This window comes from Phymastichus coffea, unplaced genomic scaffold (genome assembly GCF_024137745.1).
Source record: "Phymastichus coffea isolate CEN01 unplaced genomic scaffold, Cenicafe_Pcof_1.1 PCOF00170, whole genome shotgun sequence".
Taxonomy (NCBI): Eukaryota; Metazoa; Arthropoda; class Insecta; order Hymenoptera; family Eulophidae; genus Phymastichus; species Phymastichus coffea.
The window spans coordinates 272,077-292,190 of NW_026706981.1; the positions used below are offsets into that span (position 1 = coordinate 272,077).

The 20,114-nt window shown below is 48.1% G+C and overlaps 2 protein-coding genes across 2 annotated transcripts; both read left to right on the forward strand.

Moving 5' to 3' along the window:
• The first annotated feature begins 4,534 nt into the window (after positions 1-4,534).
• LOC131673219 (polycomb group protein Psc-like) lies at positions 4,535-12,603 on the forward strand. The gene is made up of 4 exons (XM_058951045.1): positions 4,535-4,668; positions 6,499-6,698; positions 6,981-7,489; positions 7,675-12,603. The coding sequence occupies exons 2-4, from the start codon at positions 6,548-6,550 to the stop codon at positions 9,298-9,300; spliced, it is 2,286 nt and encodes a 761-aa protein (XP_058807028.1). The 5' UTR covers positions 4,535-4,668; positions 6,499-6,547; the 3' UTR covers positions 9,301-12,603.
• Positions 12,604-15,536: 2,933 nt separating this feature from the next.
• On the forward strand, positions 15,537-19,982 carry LOC131673188 (116 kDa U5 small nuclear ribonucleoprotein component). The gene is made up of 7 exons (XM_058950995.1): positions 15,537-15,640; positions 15,787-16,053; positions 16,134-16,405; positions 16,480-17,168; positions 17,249-18,197; positions 18,292-18,572; positions 19,144-19,982. The coding sequence occupies exons 2-7, from the start codon at positions 15,811-15,813 to the stop codon at positions 19,647-19,649; spliced, it is 2,940 nt and encodes a 979-aa protein (XP_058806978.1). The 5' UTR covers positions 15,537-15,640; positions 15,787-15,810; the 3' UTR covers positions 19,650-19,982.
• Positions 19,983-20,114: the final 132 nt, after the last annotated feature.

Here is a 20,114-nt window from a genome sequence, read left to right on the forward strand (position 1 = left end):
TCTCGCTCTCGCTCGCTCGCTCGCTCGTGTACACTCCCATTGCCGTGGCGCGCACAGCTGTGGGTATACCTACGTTATAACCGCGCAGTGCTCCTCTCTCTTGTGCAATCGATTTTTCCACGATCCATCCCTCTCTCTCTCTCTCTCTCTCTCTCTCTCTCTCTCTCTCTCTCTCTCTCTCTCTCTCTCTCTCTCTCTCTCTCTCTCTCGCTCGCTCTCTCTCGCTCTCTCCCGTCGCTGTTTCGTTGACGTCGAGTGGGGCGTGTGCAAAAAGCGAGAGAGGCCGCTTTTTCGGGCTTCCGGGGAATCATTATAGGTAGCGTGCTCGCTGGCTGCGCGCCGAAAAGGGATTCGGACAAAAAGCGGGAGAGCCAGTGAGCGAGAGGAAAGAGTCATGATTGATTGAGCTGTTGTGCGTGGAGCGAGGTCGGGGGGCTCGCTAGTTAGCATGCCCCGGAGGCTGGAATAATAAATTGTTGACGACTACGAGGCGGTCGGCGATAAAGTTCGTTGCCAAAATCATTTGTACTGTTGCGGTCGCTGGATCCCAAATGAAAAATGAGGACGACGACGAGCTACACGTGTACGCGCACGCGTCTCGTCGAATAAAAACCTGTCACGGAGGCGTCGTCCGCGGGCCGTTCGGTCAGGCGCCTATGCCCGCAGCGGCGCGCACCGCCAGGATTCGATTTCGTCGGGCGATCTCCCCCCGGGCTGTCTGGCTACGCGCGCGAACCCGCTGTCTATCGCCTACCTGCGCGAGGGCAGCCGAATCCGCGAAGAAAAAGAGGATCGCGTCGACACTATAAATCGCTCCCCTTGGCGGACTCCGCGTATAAACGCGCCTCCACGCGGACGAATACAAAAGAGCGGAAATAGGACGCGCGAGAAGGAGGGTTGGGGACGAGCGCCTCGCCGACGACCAATCAGACCGCGCTCTCCGCCGAGACTCCCCTCGAGCAGCGCGAAAGCTTAGCCCTGCGCGCTCGCCCGGCTGATTTTTGCCAAATTGCCCGCGGGACGGAGTCCCCCCTCGTCTTCCCGTGGACGAGGTTGCCACGCAGTCCCGAGCCCCGACGGCGCGCGCGACCCGCGGATAAGTTATTCCAGATCGAAGACGCTGATTGCCCAAGAATGTCCGAGCTCATCGAGCGGGGAGAGGAGGCATCGCCGAGAAAAAATGACCATCGCGCGCGCCGAGCGCCTAAAAGAGACATCACCGACTCGGCTGCCAACCGCGCTCTCTTTTACTCCTTTCGGCTGCGGCTACGGCGCTTCTTTCCTTTTTATCTCTTGCTTCTTCGAACTAGTATTCTCTGATTCATCGTGGCACCTTATTGAAAGCTTCTATCCGCGTGTTCTCGATGCGAAACTTAATATTCTCGACGTTACTGACTTTTCTTTTCCAATTTGCAAAACCGGCTCTCTTCTGATTGAAATCAGATTTTACCTTCGGATCGATTTTTCAATGCTAATTCAGCGGCTATTCATTAAAAAGTCCTGCGATTGTTTCCAACGGCGTATGTAATTTTTTAAGCGCCACAGCTAAATTAAAAAACAAGAGAACGAATTTTGCAAAGCTGCATCATTGTCGCAAAAATCGTGTGTAATACTTGAGCCGACCGTGGCAGGCGTTTGCAAATCCATTGAACAAAATCGTTGTCAAGACATCTGGAATCCTTTGTAAAAATGGCGACGAACGATCTATGAGCTCCGTCAAAAAGAGTAACTCTCGAAATGATCCAAATGTGTCGCTCATTTCTACAGCGAATTTCAAGAAGCAAAGTCAATTCACCTATTCGTCCCAGGTTCCATCCACTAAAGAGTTGTCAATGTCAAGACACGAGTAACATGTTTATCATTCGAATCGAAAACTAATGCTGATAGTAAGTGATGCGCGTTAACTCGGTTGAGAGCACACAACGCAGAGAAAGCGATCCCCATCTGGGAATAAGTTGCCGCTAGCATATTTTACGACTGCCCTCGAATTGGAAAATTTGATAGGCCATTTCGATGCTCCGCCACCCCGAGAAAACAGATACGTTCGCCTTGCGCAGCTGGGGCGTCGACGAGCTACTGATTGACTTGTGCAACAAATAAAAGGGACAAAACCGGCGATACTTGCGACGTTTAGCCGATCGTTAATCGCAAGGCGTCAGCGCTAGAGAAACGCTGGTTAGGCGTTCGGAAAGGTCGCGCGGGCATGCACGAGAAGTGGTAACCGAGCGAGCTTTACGAGCCCTACGATAAATTTATATAGCTGGCGCTGATGCAAGCTCGCTGAGGCTACGCGACTTAATTGAACGAGGAAAAATCGGTGCGCCCGTCCCGACACCGCCCCCGGATCGGTTGACGACGGCGTTCGACCTCGTTCCCAACTTTAAAACCTGTCGTGGCTACTTCTATACGCTCGAGACGCGGGCTATCGTGCCGTTCGATTTTGGGCCGCGTTATACCTGCGAGTACTGGCCGCGAGCCGCTGTTCGCCGAGCGCGCAGAAGAGATATCGCCCTGGCTTCGCCGCTAGCAGCGCGCGCACTTCATCCTTCGTGTGCGGCGTAACGCGCGAGCTAGGTTGCGTATCCAACAGAATTACATTTCATCGTCGAATTTCGTCGGATGTGCAAAGAGCTTGCTGCACGCCGGGCGCTCGCCAAGCGGTCCTTTCAAACCACGAACGTTTCGTTGAATTCATGAGCGTTCCGATAAGTCACAGTCAACTTCAAAGCTAGATTTTTATACACCGATTTTGACCGATTCAACTCTCTCTAATAATCACGGTCAATCTTCAGCTGCAAACTTGCGCGTAATATTTTTTTACAATAGAAGCATTTATCGGGGACGTTCAAGCTTTCATTTTTAAACCTGCAATTTCAAAATTACTTAAAATCGTATTAATGAAGCAGTTCACTGATATCAATTTTGAAAATCTTACCAGATCGAAGATTTAATGTGCTCCATGATTTTCTTCGATAGCAGTGAACATCCAATGTTATACTTTCAAACATTTCAGAAATTATAATACTTTCAGATTAATTATTTTAAATAATTGTCAAGAAATTTTACACGAAGACTCGATTAATTATTTACAGACTGAGTGCGAAATTTCACATGAATATATTTTGTAGCATATATCGGGTAAAAATCGTTACTTTGAAGTATGCAGAATTTGTGGAAAACTCGGATAACCTGTGAAAATAACGGAGAAAAAATTTCTGAAAGTATTTACGACTAGCCTCCGACTGGAAGCCAACTCTTCATAAAAAGGGCCGACAGCTCTCGTGAAAAGGTTATCTTGATGTTGCCCTTCCAATGCCAATTTTCGCCGCCTCGTGTCTCGTCATTTCGAACGTTTCAGATTTGCTGCGCGGTATCCGCTGAAATGGACTCGCACAACACACAAAATGAAAGCCAAGGAGCGAGCTGTGCATTCGAATGTTGCATATATCTTTTTATTAAATTTCGAAATGACAAGATTTCGTAGAAGTCAATTGGGCATGAGCGTCGTCACTGACGAATGTTTCGGCGCGAGCGGGCGTTAACGTACACACACTCCGGAGAAGCAGTTTCCCGTTTTCCAGGAACATCGCACAAACGTTACTTGAAAATGCTTGCAAGTCTAGATAACCTGTCCAGTTTTTCACATTATTCATGTGAGGGCTTTCGCGATATGGAGAAGCCCTTGGCCGAGTAGTTGAAAGCGCTGCCTTCTACGGTAAGCGTAGGCATGCGATTCGATGCCCGTAAATGAAACGCAGCAGAAACTAGCAAGTCAATTTACTTGGCTTTTCGCGAAAGAGCTTAAAAGTGCGCGGCGTCAGATTACCACGGCAACTTTGTAATGCCAATGCACTTTAGCTCCGCATGCCGGCGTGCAAAATCCATCGAGCCAATCGTAGATAGATAGTGCAACGTCAACTTGAAGATTTGGACGATGCAAGATGGCTGCTAGGCCCAGTCGTCGGTAGAAATCGGGCTTGAAAGCCGCGAAAAGGCATTGTCGGTGGACATATTAGCGCGCGAGGTAGGTGTACGTACTCGCGAACGGCAAATCGGCTTATTGCACCGCGAGGTATAATACGTCGAGTCGCCGCGGCAATACCAACGAGCCTCCCGTGGAGATCGGTTCGCTCTCTTTCCTAGCTCGGTGCAGTCATCCGTGCATAATGCGCAACTCAACCAGAGACAAGCCCGATTCCGAGAAAAGAGAGAGAGAGCAAGCGCCAAGAAGGTACAGCTCGGTAGCGAGCGGCGTGCTGGGCAGGGGCGAGGGGGTCTATACTCGGCGTTGAGGTAAGGCGAGACAGGGGAGGAGGCGCTCGACGCTTCGGTCGGCTGGCGTCGGCTGCGTTCGGCCGCGCTCGGCACTCCCGTGGGCGGAGCTTAGGCGGGGTCGATATCTGTCCGTGCGCGCGCCTGCTTGCCTGCCTCGCCGCACACATACCCGCACACACGCGCACACGCACAGAGTCAGAGCCACGACGACAACAGATAGCCAGCCAGCCAGCCAGCCAGCCAGCCAGCCACCGAGCGAGCGAGCGAGCGAGTGCGCGCCAGCGTCGTCGTCGAGACGCGGCCAGCAAAGTCCTTCGCCTCGGTCGACGCCTGCTTCGACGGCGCCTCTGTCGTGCGCACCTGCCGCGAGGTCTCACCGCCACGAAGCTCTCGGTAAGTATACGCACTCTGGCATAGCTAAAAGAACGCGAAGAAAGCGCGCGCGCGCGCTTGCGAGAGTGTGACAGCAGCAGCAGCAGCAGCAGCCGAGGGAGAGAGAAGGTGCGTCCGTGAGAGGCTATCGTAACTCGCGCTGGCAAGTGTGTGTATCTATAGAGTCGAGGTTGCCAGATATCTCCGGTGGCGCTCACGCGCGGCGTTGCCACGTCGCCGCCTCTCGCAGCGAGCAGGCAAGCCGCAGTCGCGCTACGGCGCGAGGGCACGACGCCACTTAGCAAGCGGCCTGCGCTCACCGACAGGCTCGCACACGCGCGCGTTCGCGATCGTGTCGTTGCCACGTCCGCCTTGCCTCTGTGTTGTTGCTTGTGCGCTCTGTCTCTCTCTCTCTAGCAAGCCCCCTTTACCGACTCGCTCACCGGTTAGCTCACGCGTACGCGTCTGTGTAGGCGAAGTGCACGCACACAGCAAGGCCAAAGCTATGCACGCGTGTATGATAATGTACGTAGGCACAGACGGACTGACAGACGCATACCGATGCCAATTTACCGCGAGAGCACGCGCGTGCACAACTGCCGAGATTATTGCTGTATTGCTGCGGCCTACGGTCGTCTCGCTCTGGCGCACGTGACTTTTAAATGCCCGGCCTACGAGCAGGCTCCGTAATTACGCTCGTCTTTTTTTTCTATTTTTTTATGGTTTTCTTCTTCGCGGTCACGATTCACGTCTAATTTTGGCGCTATGCGGCAATGCGGTAGACAGTGCTGGCGAGCACAGTGAATTTGCATTTTTATTGGAACGGGAACAATAAATTGCGATTGTTGCACTGCAGTTCGATTGTCGTGAGGTCAAATCCTTTTCGTCAAATGCAGTTGTGTCAAAGTGAGTAACGTAAAAATGGTGTTTGCCCCAGTGAAAAGAGGCGCGGAAGAGGTTAGCCCAGTGTCGGCTTTCCGTCTGTTCCCGACACTGAATATGCATTCGCAAAAATACACTTATTGAATAACGCGAAGAATCGGAACAAAGCCCCTCGGAGATTAGGCTCGGCAACGATGCGAGTGCACGGGAGCAAATAAAAGAAGAAAAAGATCCGAAAAAGTGTTGCCTCCCGGTGGTAAAGTGCATCGCGGGAACAGATGGTTAGGAGCCAGTGGCGTCCGATGCAGCATCAGCTCCAATGTATCCAGAGCAGCTGGTTGAGACGTGGGTGTACGCGCGCAGCGTCGCTCGATAATCTCCAACGCTCTCTCGCTCTTTTGGGGGCCTCGAGAGAGGCACGGTCTTTTCATCGCGCGAATGTTGACCAATTCGCTGCCAGGCGCCAAATCATGCGAGCGCTGTATTTTATATATAGACAATGCTTCGTTCTCTCTCTCTCTCTCTCTCTCTCTCTCTCTCTCTCTCTCTCTGTCTCTTTCTCTCTTGCTCAGTGTCGCAATGCCACTTGTTTTTTCACATTTTGCCGCCCAGCCGGCCGAGCGAGCGTGACGGAGATACACCTACGTGCACGCGACTGCCGGCGTTTTCGACTTATACAAATGCGAATCTTGGAACCTTGGGAGCGCGCAAGTTTCTCTCTTTACGCTTGACTGATTGGATGCTATTTCCGCCGTGAACTGGTGTAATAATATTTCCAGCGCAATAAATTTATCAGGCTTACTTTGAGGCCCGTGCGCCACGGGTGGGTACTCGGTAGGCCAAGCGCCGAGCGGATTTTATTTTGAAACGGCAGAACTAGACTAGACTACGCTCGAGCGCGAGCAACGAGATCCGCGTCGCCGGCCAGAATCAAGCTGTAAAGACTCGAAGAAAAAACTGGCTTTCCAGGGTGCAGCGCGCGGTGGTCTCTCGGAGCGAGCGGCACGGCCGGTGCACGATGATGGAGAAGCTGCAGCGGGAGAGGAGAGCGATCGTCCCGAAGGAGTGCGCGAAGCCCCTTGTCAAGGACCTCAACCAGCACATCATCTGCCCGCTGTGCCGGGGCTACCTCATTGATGCGATCACGCTCGTCGAGTGCCTGCACTCCTGTCAGTACCTCAAAGCGCTAATAACCTGCAACACCTCCTCTTACCGCACACGCGCGAATGTGCATTCGCGTGCACGGCTTGATTTGCGCTTTTGCTCGGCGAACGTCCATCTCCATTCGTGTGACGCGTACACGAGTCGCGTTGGTTTATTATCCAAGGATATGCCTCGCGTAAACGCACGTGGATAGCGCGACCGAGGGAGGGCCGTAAAGTCATTCGAGTTTGTCATTAATTCGCAAGGTGAGCAAAGAACGATCCGTACGTCGGCTGTTTTGTTCGCAGTCTGCCGAGGATGCATAGTCCAGCGATTCCGTGAGAGCCCGAAAACCTGTCCCCAATGCAGCACAATTGCCGTGGCTCCCCTCGTCCCGGACATCGCTCTGCAGCGTCTAGTTTACCTCGTGGTGCCAGGCCTGTTTAGGAAAGAGCAGGAAAGACGCCACAACTTTCGCAAGATCAATCCGCATTGCTCGAATGTTAATCAGCAGCCGCTCGGCGCCCCTGATCTCAGCTTCGACGACCTCGTCAGTTTGAGTCTCAGCGAGATTGGCTCCACGAGCGGTGGCTCCACCAGATACCTCAAATGCCCAGCCGGGGTCACGGTCAGGCATTTGCTCAGGCTACTCATGCTCAAACGCGGCTGGGACAACAACCACGGCAATAATCAATGCGGGAACAACAAAATCGAAATAATATACGACGACAGTGCAAATGACACGAAGAACGAAGCCGGATTACTCGATCTGTCGTGGACACTTATGGATTTGGCTTGTATCTTTGAGTGGAAAAGGGTATGATACATTTTTTCATATATATTTACTATATACGTACCCACTTTGCATTTCCGACCGATTGATTTGTCTTGAAACAAACATCCGTTGTTTTCGTTATCAATATTTTATTGTGTACGGTCGTCCAATCGTTTTTCCAAAAATTACAACGATTTAAGCGAGCCACTCGTGCCATTTCGTTTCAGGAAGCCCCGATGAAGCTTTTATACCGAGTCGTACGAGTAGGTGATGTCGCAACCAATAAATCGATTACCAATTTTTGCACTAGCAATACCTCCGACGCGACTAATCAAGCGATAGAAAATATTCTAAGACCGCCGACACCTCCACCGAGTCCAAAGCCAGCAATTTATCGCGGGGACTCATTGAGCAAAAATCCGCGTTCGACGATCGTCGTTGATCAGTACGAGTCTAAGAAGCCGCGTTGCGAGGTGTCGCCATTGATGCGAGCGCCAGATCCACCGCCGATCCACGACCGCTCGAGATCGAGCAAACTCGCCAAGCTGGAGCACAAACGTAAAAAGCGCAAGAACAAGCGCGTTATCGCCGAAATTACGACGACGCCACGGGAAGATCTGTTGAAACTGAAAGTTCGCTTAACTCCTGTTCCCACTCGAGTTCCTTCGAGCGCCGGTGATGGCAGTCATTCGAAAGACAAGCTACTGCAAATGAGGGCCGTGCGGAAAGATAAGACGAAAAGTATTGAGCTTCAAAAGCATAATATTTCGAAGGATCATAAAGTCAGTTTGGAAATTGAAGAGGAAAACGTTGTATCGGAAAGAGAAAGCGGCTCCACTGACGCACAAAAGCCCGTTAGCTCCCCAGAAAAGCTTGCCAACTCCGCGGATAGCGAGAAGCAAACTGAACCGAAAGTGGAAAATGAAAATCATAGACCTTCCGAAGATTTGGAAAAGGATGAAACACCGAAAAATGAAGAAGTACTTCGTAGATTAGGCCTAGTTGCTATTAGCGAAGCTAATAAAACTAGGCAGGAGCAATCGAGGAATTCCATGCAGTGTGGCTCGGAGAAAGCTGATCCAGCGGCAGAGAGAGAAAAATTAGAGAAGCAATTGCGAGAAAGCAAAGCCAATCGCGTGCGCAGTTTGTTGGCCGAGAAACAAATGCGAGACACTTTGAAAAGTATAATGTCAAGTGCGAAAGAAACCAATTCATCGACCACGACAGCATCGTCCTCGGCCTCTCCTGCTCCCAGATGTGAAACGCCTACACCGAGTAGCCTTAAGAGAAAAGACCCGCCTCCATTAACGCCTTTGCGAAGTGCAAAACGACCAAATGTTACGTTTGCTCCAGGTTCATTCACGTCTGGCAAGTTAGAGTCACCTTTGGATCTCAGATGTCCACCTAGCAATGCTCTGGACCTGTCTTCTAACGTGTCGGATGGGACCACAACTGCGGCTAACGTAGAGCACAAACCAGTAAGTATTCTTAGGAATAGTGGCAACAGGACAGCGGACAAGCCAAAGGATGAAACCAAATTGCCTCAAGAATCAAACTTGAAGACTACGCCGGACGCGGCAGTATCGTTAATAGGAAATAAGCTTGGCCCTCAAGTAGACAAATCGGTCAAACTAACGCAAAACTTTATCGCTAGCTCGTCGATCGGGGGACCGATGATAGGTGGAAAGGTAGCCTTGAGAATACCTCAGCCTCACCAGAGGCTTACAGGTTTTGGCATGAAGATCAAACCTAGTATTGGAGTAAGACATATACCCAACCCTCAAGCAGTTGTGGCCTCGCAGTACCGGAACCAGAGAACTGGATATTTCAGTCTTGCGCATCAGCCTCCCTAAGTAACGTTTATGTAAGGTTCTTTACTTTATCCTACTTTCTTCCTTAGACAATTAGTATGATTGCATTGGTACGTTGCAATTAGGTAAACAAATACTTCTGTTTCGGAACGATATTATTATTTTTCTTTTGTTTATGAATTCGTCTTATGTGCAATATGTCCTATATCGTTCGTTAGCTAGAAGAGTGATATGAGAGTGTGATTATTCGATTCGTCGATTTTGAATCGATGTCTTGCTGAGTGAATATTTGATAAAAGTAAGCGGTATTTTATACACGTCAATTGGAAAATATTCAAACAAAAGGTAGATTTTACTTTACTCTGAGTGGGAAGGTATGATTAGCGTTAGCTTTAGTGATGAAAACAAACGTTTCTTAACCTACAGTTGGAAAAGAATCACTTGCTTCAAATTAACGATATGTCATGATGTTATAAATATTGTATGATATGGCGTAGGAATTACGTACCTTTTTGGATAATTTTATCCAGGAAATTGCACAAAATATTGAAAAACCTTCGAAAAAGTACCACTTGACAAAATTACAATTATTGTGATAAAGTCGCTACTGAATTATATGGACTTATCGAATATTGTCTTGAGTCTATATGAAATTTATTATCAAAATGCAAGCAACTTTTGTCCGAACAATCATCAAACATCCGAATAAGTGTTCACGGATAAAGCTAAGCATTTGGATATGATTTGGAGGGTGTTTTTTAATAGTAATAGCATATTTTATTAATAAGATGCATTAATAACAGCGTGACGTGAAATCGCGAATCAATATCAAGAAGCATGTCAGTTATTTAAGCGCATAAGAAAGAATGATATTTTTTTTATATCTCGTTCCTACAAGTGGAAAAGTTCCTGGAACAAATAATCGAATGATGATGTAACTTTTACACAGTTTTATGCGAAATAGCTTTTTTAATAAGATATTGAAAATCTATTTTGTCAAGTACAAACTGTCCCTCCAAGCGTATCTAAATTGATAACTTTATTAATCTGAACGCAAAACATTCGTAACGACCAAGACGTAGTTCATCGATGTTATTAAGTATCCCGTCACTTATCGTATTGCCTATGAATACGTCAAACACAGGTAATGATTAGTGTGTAAACGGTAAGTAGATGTTAGTAATCAAGCAGAACTTCATATAGATTCAATCTACACACACACCTATCCACACACACGCCCGCCCGCCCGCCCGCACACACACACACACACGCACACACACACACACGCGCGCGCGTAGAACGGTGCATAGATGGGGCCGGAAAAATACATGAGCATAAATACAATATTTTATTATCCTTTTATACGTTAAGATTGAAAAAAATAGACATTATGATTGTGTTCAACGTAGTATAGTAACACCAAGATTTAATTCTTCTTTTTCTCAAAGAATGATGATCTGTTTAGCTGAAATAATTTAAATAACTACAATTACAGACAACTACTCCTTAAAGATGCCAAAGAGTGTAATTTAACGAATACTTGCAATACTTAGTGCAATGTTACTGTAGTTACTGGGCATCACGCTTTGTAGAATTTCCGCAAAGTAAATTTGTCGCCAGTAATTTTACTACTATATTTTAAAGCATCTGACATAACAAAATTGTTATTGTTGATATAATTTTAATTCATATTGTTTATTTTGTTCTTTTTCACCAACCAAATTGGCGTAATATCTTGTAAAATGCGTTCGTTTGGATTCATAGTTATATGTAAATATTGATTATTTTGAACGTAAGGGAATATTCAATATTGGCTAGAACCAAAAATGCAAAATCTGAAAGACATACGCATTCAGGTAACCGTAGAAAACAATTTTACACATTAACATTATTTTGTAGAATCTGTTTGTACTTGAAGAGCACGGTGCTCTTCGAGTATTTTCACGAAGTGGGTGATATAATTTTTCACTTATCCATAATAACAAGATGTAACGGTCGAAATGTGTGCATTTTATCGAAAACAATGACGAAAACTGCCCATCAAAACTAAAACAGGAAAAAACAAGGTACGCTCATTCCGATGATGTTCATAGCAGATAAAATTGTACAGACTGAAAAAAGAAAAGTTGCATGAAACGTTTTCGAAGATACAATAGATTTGCTAGCTGTGCGTGTTCTTGTAATCCATTGATCATTGCAAAAATCAAAAACCAAATGTACAATTATATAAGCAGCACCATCGTCAAGGAAGGAATCTTTTCCGCACTTAATACGATTCGTCGATTCGTCATTTATAAATCATAGTTGCGTGCAAAGTAATAGTGAAACCGTAATGTGTATTGCAGACGCTATATTTGTGTGATCTGTCGGGTTAAGGATAGGACAGGTCTGCCACAAAGTGTTTTAGACTTTTTGTAAAACTTGATAAAATATATGAAAAATATCGACACGCATGTGTTTTGGAAGTCAGAAATGCGCTAGAGTGTAATGTATCCCTGAGCTTCCGTCGTCCGGTGTATAAAAAGAACGCATCTGTGCATATATACAAAACATGTTTCGTTGAGCTATCAGTTCAAAATGTTACTTATATTGTTTAGATTTTTAATTTACGACAGCGTACTGCGTACTTGTCTTATTTTAAATAATATAATATCGCTCCTCAGTGCAATTCCTCGTTTTAAAAGTTAGTTTGTAAAATCGATTATTTATTTATGCCATAGTATTTTTTTATTTTATCGATCATTATCGTGTTTGCTGTGTAAACAGGAAAAACAAATAGCACATTGCTGTGAGTAAACTCAACCTTAAACGTTGTGTTGTCTGTTTAGACGTGATGCGCGCCAGATGTATGATAAGTATATAACATATGTAAAAATACACAAGTCAGTTTCATTTGTTGTCGGATCTTCAGTTACTAGAATGTTTTCCCTAATTCTTCGTCTTGTTACGTTTCACCTATTGTGTACCTTCATGATCTCTGTACTACACGCCGATTAATCATTAATAAATATTCTCTTCACATGTATATCTACCTCAGCATTATTCATATGTCGTCTTCCGTCCCAAAATTAAGCCGGCCGAGCGCCCATCGAACGGTCGATCTTTCATCTGCTTTTCGTTCTATGCGAAAACTGACGTATCAGTCGCGGGAAGCTCCGAGACGCCAAGTACGGCCGATCGGCAATCATGCCAGCGTGCGCATATCACGAGCAGCACAGCTTATCAGCGCAAGAATGTGGGAGTGAGAGAGGCACTGGTCGCTGGCAGCGGAGCGACGAACCTCGGCAGAGCGACAAAGAGAGAGAGAGAGAGAGAGACAGAGACTGAGACAGAGCTAGGAATTGGGCGCTGTAGGGCGCCGCAGACTGATTTATCCTGTACTGCGATTATCGATCTGACTGCCTGGACTCGCGCGCGGGTACACGCTTGCGCAAAGTGCACACGTGCGCGCATGCGCCTCGCTGCTGCCGCACGCTTATCGCGTTCGCTCGGCGCACGTAGCGCCCGCGGTCATGCGAGCCCGCGAGGCGCGAGCTCGCCCGATGACGACGACGAAACGCGCTCGCCGACTCCGCGGAGTGGGCGCTCCAGTGCCAAGGCTGTGCACGTCCGACAAGCGAATTCTCAGCCGCGCGTCGCCGAGTTGGCGGAAGCTCGGAGGCTTCTCGGGCTCGATTGCCTGCGAGCCGAGCGGCGATGGTCGCGTCCGGGAAGGCCGGGCGAGCTCCTCCGACTCGTCGTGCAACCGCGGACGCGGGCAGCGGAATCCGGTCGAGCGAGCCTTGCGCGGGGCTCCGTCCGCGCGTCGCTGGTCGACGTTGGCACGCTGGCGCCGAGCCGATCGGCCAGCTCCACCGTGCCCGCACGCGAACCAAACCGTGGGACGGCGGCGGCGGCGGCGGTGACACTGCGGCCTGCCGAGAGGCGAAGACGACGAGGACGCGAGATGGCGACAGCGCGCCCGGCGCCGGCCTTGGACGGGGCCCGCTGTTCCTGGGATCGGCGAGTCCGTCGCCGTTTCATCCGCGTCCCGTGCCCGATTCCGAGCGGGGTCCGCAAGCGTGCCGAAGGGCCGGCTCGCGGGCCCTGCCGTCGCCACCGTCCGACGCGTCGTCGCTGTCGGAGCTCGAGGAGCTCCTCGGTCGCAGCCAAGTCCCACCGGCGAGCCGCAGAGACTGCGGAACGGAGATGCCGACGCAAGTGGGCGTGTACGCGCGGACGCGGCCAGCAAAATGGTCGCGGGTAGCGCCCTCCGTGCGCCGACCAATCGGAGCGAGCCGCGGAGGCTCCGCCCAGAGTGGCGTGGCGCCGCCGGCCTTCGGCTGCTCGTTCGACGCCGCGCAGCGATCGGGCCCAAGCCAAGCTCACCGCGTTCCGCGACCGATCGAGGACGCGACGCCGCTGCCTTCGGATCGGCCCCCCGCGGTCGGCGAACGACGCGACGGCGCTCGCACGACCGTCGGCCTCGCTCCCAGCTAAGCGGCAGCTCGTGCGCTTCCGTACACCGACTGATCCGATCCCCGGCTGCGCCCGTCAGCGTTATTCTCGACTCGCGAGTCGGGGGACTGGGACCGTAGCGGTTCTCGAACGAGGCGCTTCATCGCGGAGATCTGCGTCGGCGAGTGGACTGCCCGGTGCGCGTCGCCGAGCTTGCGATCGCGCGAACCAAAGGTGCCCTCTGCCCTCGCAGAACTCGCGCGTGACGCGCGTCCCGCAGGCGGCAGGGGCTCGACTCGCGATAGCCCCGGATCGTCGAGCCACGCAGCTCTCCGCGATCGCGATTGCGCGTTCGTCCGCCGATCGTTCGGCGCGGCTTGCCCCGCGCACAGTTCGTCTTCGGCCGCGGAGACAAGGGGGCGGCTGTCGAGCTGCACTTTGAAGCACAGCGGGGCAGCGCAGTTCTCGGGCCAAATGGGCGAGCCACGCATGCGCCAACTTCACTCGGCGACACGGAGGTCGATATAATAGCCGCCGCGGAGACGCTGACGCCACGAGCGCGTGGCTGACTTTTGGACGCAGGAAGCCCGTACACCCTGCCGCGCGACTACGCGTCGGCTTCTCGTTCGTGCCGCGTCGACTCGCACCACGATTGGCGATGCCCAGGATCGGGTCGAGCCTTGCGGTGACCGCTGCTGCAGCGTCGTGTCGCTCCCGAATCGACCGAGCGGTCGCGCGGCGAAACGACGAGCGACGTCGAAAGCCCCGTGGTCGATTCGCGACTGCTCGTACGTTGGTAAGCGCGCGAATGCAGACCGGTTTTATTTCTGTCTCGACTCCGCGACGACAGGCTTGCTGCTCTGCTTCGCTTTGGCGACGATCGAGAGATCATTGAATGAGCTCGCGCGAACGCCGACGACGGTGTTTGACGAGAACTCGACAAGATTGTCTTTCTCGACAAGCTTTCTCGAACGAATCGGGATAATTATTCGATTGTTCGGCGATGACTCGACCGTGCGGGATGAGCAACAAGCTAAACGGTCGAAACTTGGATACCTTCAACAATGTCTGACAATCGTTTTGGTCTCCGAGTCGGAGTCATGTGAACTCGACAACGGATTATTCGATCATTAGTCGGCAATGCCATTGCCGTTCAATGAAAGCAAACGGAAGTAGAAATGCGGAACGTGAACGACAATTTTTTTTTTTACAATCGCTATGATTCAGGGAAAAGTTCGCAAGTTTCACGAAAAATTTTATTTGCGACAGCTTACATTTGACAAGTCAGAGCTACAAGTTTCGCAAGCACCTACTAGCCAGGCTCGTGGCGACATCTCTCGTGAGAGCCGTGCCTTCAACACACGTCGCGAAACGCAGCGGGTATCTGGCAAAAATCGACGCTTTTGCAGCGGAACGATCATTTCTCCAATATCTCGTGTGAGCTACAAAGCGACAAACTTCGTTCAACGATTGAGCAAATGTAAAAATTAATTTTACACTGGAAACTGCATCTTTTATTAGGACAAATTATCATCGTTCAAACGTTTCTTTCGCTGTCGTAACAATATCTACATTGTCACGTCTAATAATCATCAATAACATTTTGATTTTGATGCTATTAAACTGTTTAGTCTACATTTTTATATAACAGTATGTGGATATGTGTATACAATTTTACCGCTATTTTATTGCACAAGAATATCCAGAGTTTAGCGTTTTTCATTTAATAATATTTCAACAATGTGATGTGAATTTTAAAATGTGCAGAGGCTCCATCTAGCCAATTAAAAAGTAACTACAAGAGGTGCGTCCACCATAGCGTCCACATATACATGATACATCACGCCGGTATGAAAAGAAACGTGTTTGCGTTGCAGTATTTGTTTTTATTGTATTGACGTTTAGTGTACTCTATCAAGATTAGCATTGTAAGCTAATTAAACAGGTTGGTTAAACAATTATATACCAAACTAATTTTTAAAGTTTTATCTTTTCCTTCCTATGTGTCATAGCTTTTTAATTTTTATCTTACTCTTGAGGTTATGTGCAGGACAATAACAATCATAGTTTCACAAAAAATTTCTTTTTCAGATAATATTATAACTCATTGGCAAAATGGATCCTGACTACTATGATGAGTTTGGAAATTATATCGGTCCTGAATTAGCATCTGATAGTGAGGAAGAAAATGAATATGGAAACATTGGTGATGATGCAGATGACAGAGAACCTTCTGATGAGGAAATTGAAGAGGATAAGGATGAAAATAAGGATGCTGGAGAGTCAAATTCCATGGCAGTTGTACTTCATGAAGATAAAAGGTACTATCCTAGTGCTTTGGAAGTCTATGGACCAGAGGTAAACACTTTTTCATTAATATTTTTTATGACTATTTGTCATTACCAGATTTTGGTGTAATTTTCATTTTTATCTAATAGGTTGAAACGTTAGTACAAGAAGAAGATGCTCAACCTCTTGACAAGCCATTAGTTGAACCAGTGAAAAAGACTAAATTTCAAATTAAAACTCAACAGCTTCCTGATACTATTTATAATATAGATTATCTAGCAGATTTAATGGATTGTCCAGATTTAATTCGTAATGTTGTACTTTTGGGACATTTGCACCATGGAAAAACTACATTAGTGGATTGTTTACTCAGGCAAACACATCCATATATTCATTCAGTTACAGATGAGAAGCCTTTAAGGTAAGATTTTTTTTATAAGCTTTTATTAAGCTCATACTTGATAGGGTACTGAATTGTTCTAATAATTATTACAGATGGACCGATACGTTATTTACTGAACAACAGAGAGGCGTTTCCACAAAAGCAGTGCCAGTCACTTTAGTTTTGCCAGATGTCAAATCTAAATCTTATCTCCTTAACATATTTGACACTCCAGGACATGTTAATTTTTCTGACGAAGCAACAGCTGCTATTCGTCTGTCCGATGGAGCAGTATTATTGGTAGATGCAGCTGAAGGTGTCATGTTGAACACAGAAAGGCTTTTGAAGCATGCACTGCAAGAAAAGCTAGCCTTTACTGTTTGCATCAACAAAATTGATAGACTTATACTCGAACTAAAGCTTCCACCTCTTGATGCTTATTACAAATTACGTCACATTATAGAGGAAATTAATAGTCTAATAGCCCTACACTCGGATACAGAGAATCCACAGTTTGTTTCTCCAGCTATTGGAAATGTTTGTTTTGCTAGTTCAGAATACAATGTTTGCTTCACATTGAAATCATTTGCAGCGCTTTATGCAAGAGATTACCCTTTGTTGAATATCAATGAATTTGCGAAACGCCTATGGGGAGATATTTATTTCAACTCAAAGTCACGAAAGTTTACCAAGAAACCAGCTCACAACACTGCTCAGAGAAGTTTTATTGAGTTTATTTTGGAGCCATTGTACAAAATTTTTGCGCAAGTCGTTGGTGACGTGGACACAACTCTACCCGATGGTTATTTAATTTAAAAAATGTTCAAATAATGACGTTATATGTACTTAAATGTATATTCAAGTTGATTGTTTGTTCAACAGTTCTTGACGAGCTAGGAATTCGCCTGACATCCGAGGAAATGAAAATGAATATCCGACCACTACTGAGGCTGGTCTGCACGCGTTTCCTTGGTGATATGAGTGGTTTCGTGGACATGTGTGTCTCCCACATACCCAACCCGAAGAGTAATGCTTTGTCAAAAGTGTCGCACATATACACAGGACCGATTGAGTCGCTCTTAGCAAAGGACATGGCCGATTGCAATCCCGACGGGCGTCTCATGATACACAGCACTAAGATGTATCCGACCGACGATTGCACGTTGTTTGTAGTTCTGGGTCGCGTGATGTCCGGCACCCTGAACGCCGGCGACAAAGTGCGAGTGCTCGGCGAAGCTTACACGCGCCAGGACGAGGAGGACTCGCGCGTAATGACCGTGGGTAGATTGTGGGTCAGTGAGGCGAGGTACAACATCGAGCTTAGCATGGTGCCGGCAGGTAACTGGGTTCTGATCGAGGGCATAGACCGCGCTATCGTCAAAACCAGCACGATCACTGACCTCGTCGACAGCGACGACTTGTGCATCTTCAGGCCGCTCAAGTTTAACACGCAGAGCGTCATCAAGATCGCCGTCGAGCCGGTAAATCCGTCGGAGTTGCCGAAAATGCTTGACGGTTTGAGGAAAGTGAACAAGAGTTATCCGCTGCTGACGACGAAGGTCGAGGAGAGCGGTGAGCACGTGATCATGGGCACCGGCGAATTGTACCTTGACTGTGCCATGCACGATCTGCGAAAGATGTACTCGGAGATCGATATCAAGGTGGCCGATCCAGTAGTCGCCTTTGCGGAAACGGTCGTCGAGACGTCTTCGCTGAAGTGCTTCGCAGAAACGCCCAACAAGAAGAACAAGCTAACGATGATCGCGGAGCCCCTTGAACGTGGCCTTGCGGAGGACATCGAGTCGGAGCAGGTGAAGATCACGTGGAACAAGTGAGTGATGTCGACTTCTTTATTTTTGTTTGTCTCTCTGCGGTGCTGCTGTCGTAAAGCAATCGTTTCTCGCTCGGTTCTCGTTTTATTCCAGAAAGCGCCTCGGCGAGTTCTTCCAGCAGAAATACGATTGGGATCTGTTGGCCGCTCGTAGTATCTGGGCTTTCGGACCGGACGCTACAGGGCCAAATATTTTGGTCGACGACACGCTACCTTCCGAGGTGGATAAATCATTACTGAACAGCGCACGCGAGGCAATCGTGCAAGGCTTCCAGTGGGGTACCCGAGAGGGTCCTCTCTGCGAGGAGCCCATCAGAAATGTCAAATTCAAGATTCTCGACGCCGTCATTGCGCAAGAGCCTCTTCATCGTGGAGGTAAACGATGCATCTTCTTGTTCTTTTATTTATAGTACTGAAGAATTGGAGCGACGCAATTGTTTACACAATTGACGTAATCTTATCTAATCCTATAAAGCACTTTACCACTTCGATTTCATAGACATGCAAAATATCAATGTTTATCTTATTGAACAGAGTAAAAATTTTGCTTGATAGATGAACGTTTTATTGACGTGTCATTCTAAATTTATTTCGAGTAATCGGTTGTTATTAATAGAGAAAGAGGGACGCGGAGCTTTCTCAAAATAAAACTATGCAGCTTTGCGTCTCGAACGTATCTATCTTTTTTTACTTCCACGCGATGAGACGAAACGCTGCCAATTTAACAATTCACATTCGTGGAAAACCCACTTATATAGTAAGTATTTAACACTGACTCTGTTCTAAGAGTTTGATGAACGATTGTGATATGTTGACGACTTGAATGTATTTTAATGTTTGCGTATAATATCCAATCAACACATATTTACACGTTTATTCATCTATTCGCAGAATACCACGATAATAAGTTTGCACTAAAGTGTTAAAAGGTCGAAATTGCTTTCAGGTGGTCAAATCATTCCAACAGCGAGGCGGGTCGCCTATTCGGCGTTTCTCATGGCGACACCACGTCTCATGGAACCTTACCTGTTCGTGGAAGTGCAGGCGCCCGCTGACTGCGTGTCGGCTGTGTACACAGTGCTGGCCAAAAGGCGAGGCCACGTAACGCAGGACGCGCCGGTGCCTGGCAGTCCGCTCTACACCATCAAAGCTTTTATCCCAGCGATTGACAGTTTCGGTTTCGAGACCGATCTTCGCACCCACACCCAGGGCCAGGCATTCTGCTTGTCGGTGTTCCACCACTGGCAGATTGTGCCGGGTGATCCGCTAGACAAGAGTATTACGATCAGGCCCTTGGAGCCCCAGCCAGCCACGCATCTGGCTCGCGAATTCATGCTGAAGACGAGACGCCGGAAGGGACTATCCGAAGACGTGTCGATTAATAAGTTCTTCGACGATCCCATGTTGCTGGAGCTCGCTCGGCAGGACGTGCTGCTCAATTATCCGCTTTAAGAGCGACGAAGATGTGCACGCATGTTTTGTGTGTGTGTGTGTGTGTGTGTGTATGTGTATGTGTGTGTGACTGGTTTGATTAAGGTTTGTGTGATTATTTTAGCTTTTTTTCACTTTCTTTCTACTAAGCGTTTGAAGACTGACTTATGAGTCTTTTCCACGTGCCTCTTGTTGTCCAGCTAAACCGATACTTATCTCTCGGGGTCCCAGCACCACGGGTTTGAATATCTGATCAGCTCTCCGAGGAAAGTGTATAAATCTTGAGGCGAAAACATGTAATCAAATTTCACTGAGGAAGCATAAAAAAATAAATGAAATAAAACGACACGCAAGGCGCGTAACGAAACAGCAGGCTTTTATTTTTCTCATAGGCTGTGTCCCTCGCACCCCGGGAGCCAATTTCCTTAGTCCGCGAAACGAGAAAAGTCACAAAGTTCGATTTGCTCTCCGGGCGAGCCATGATGC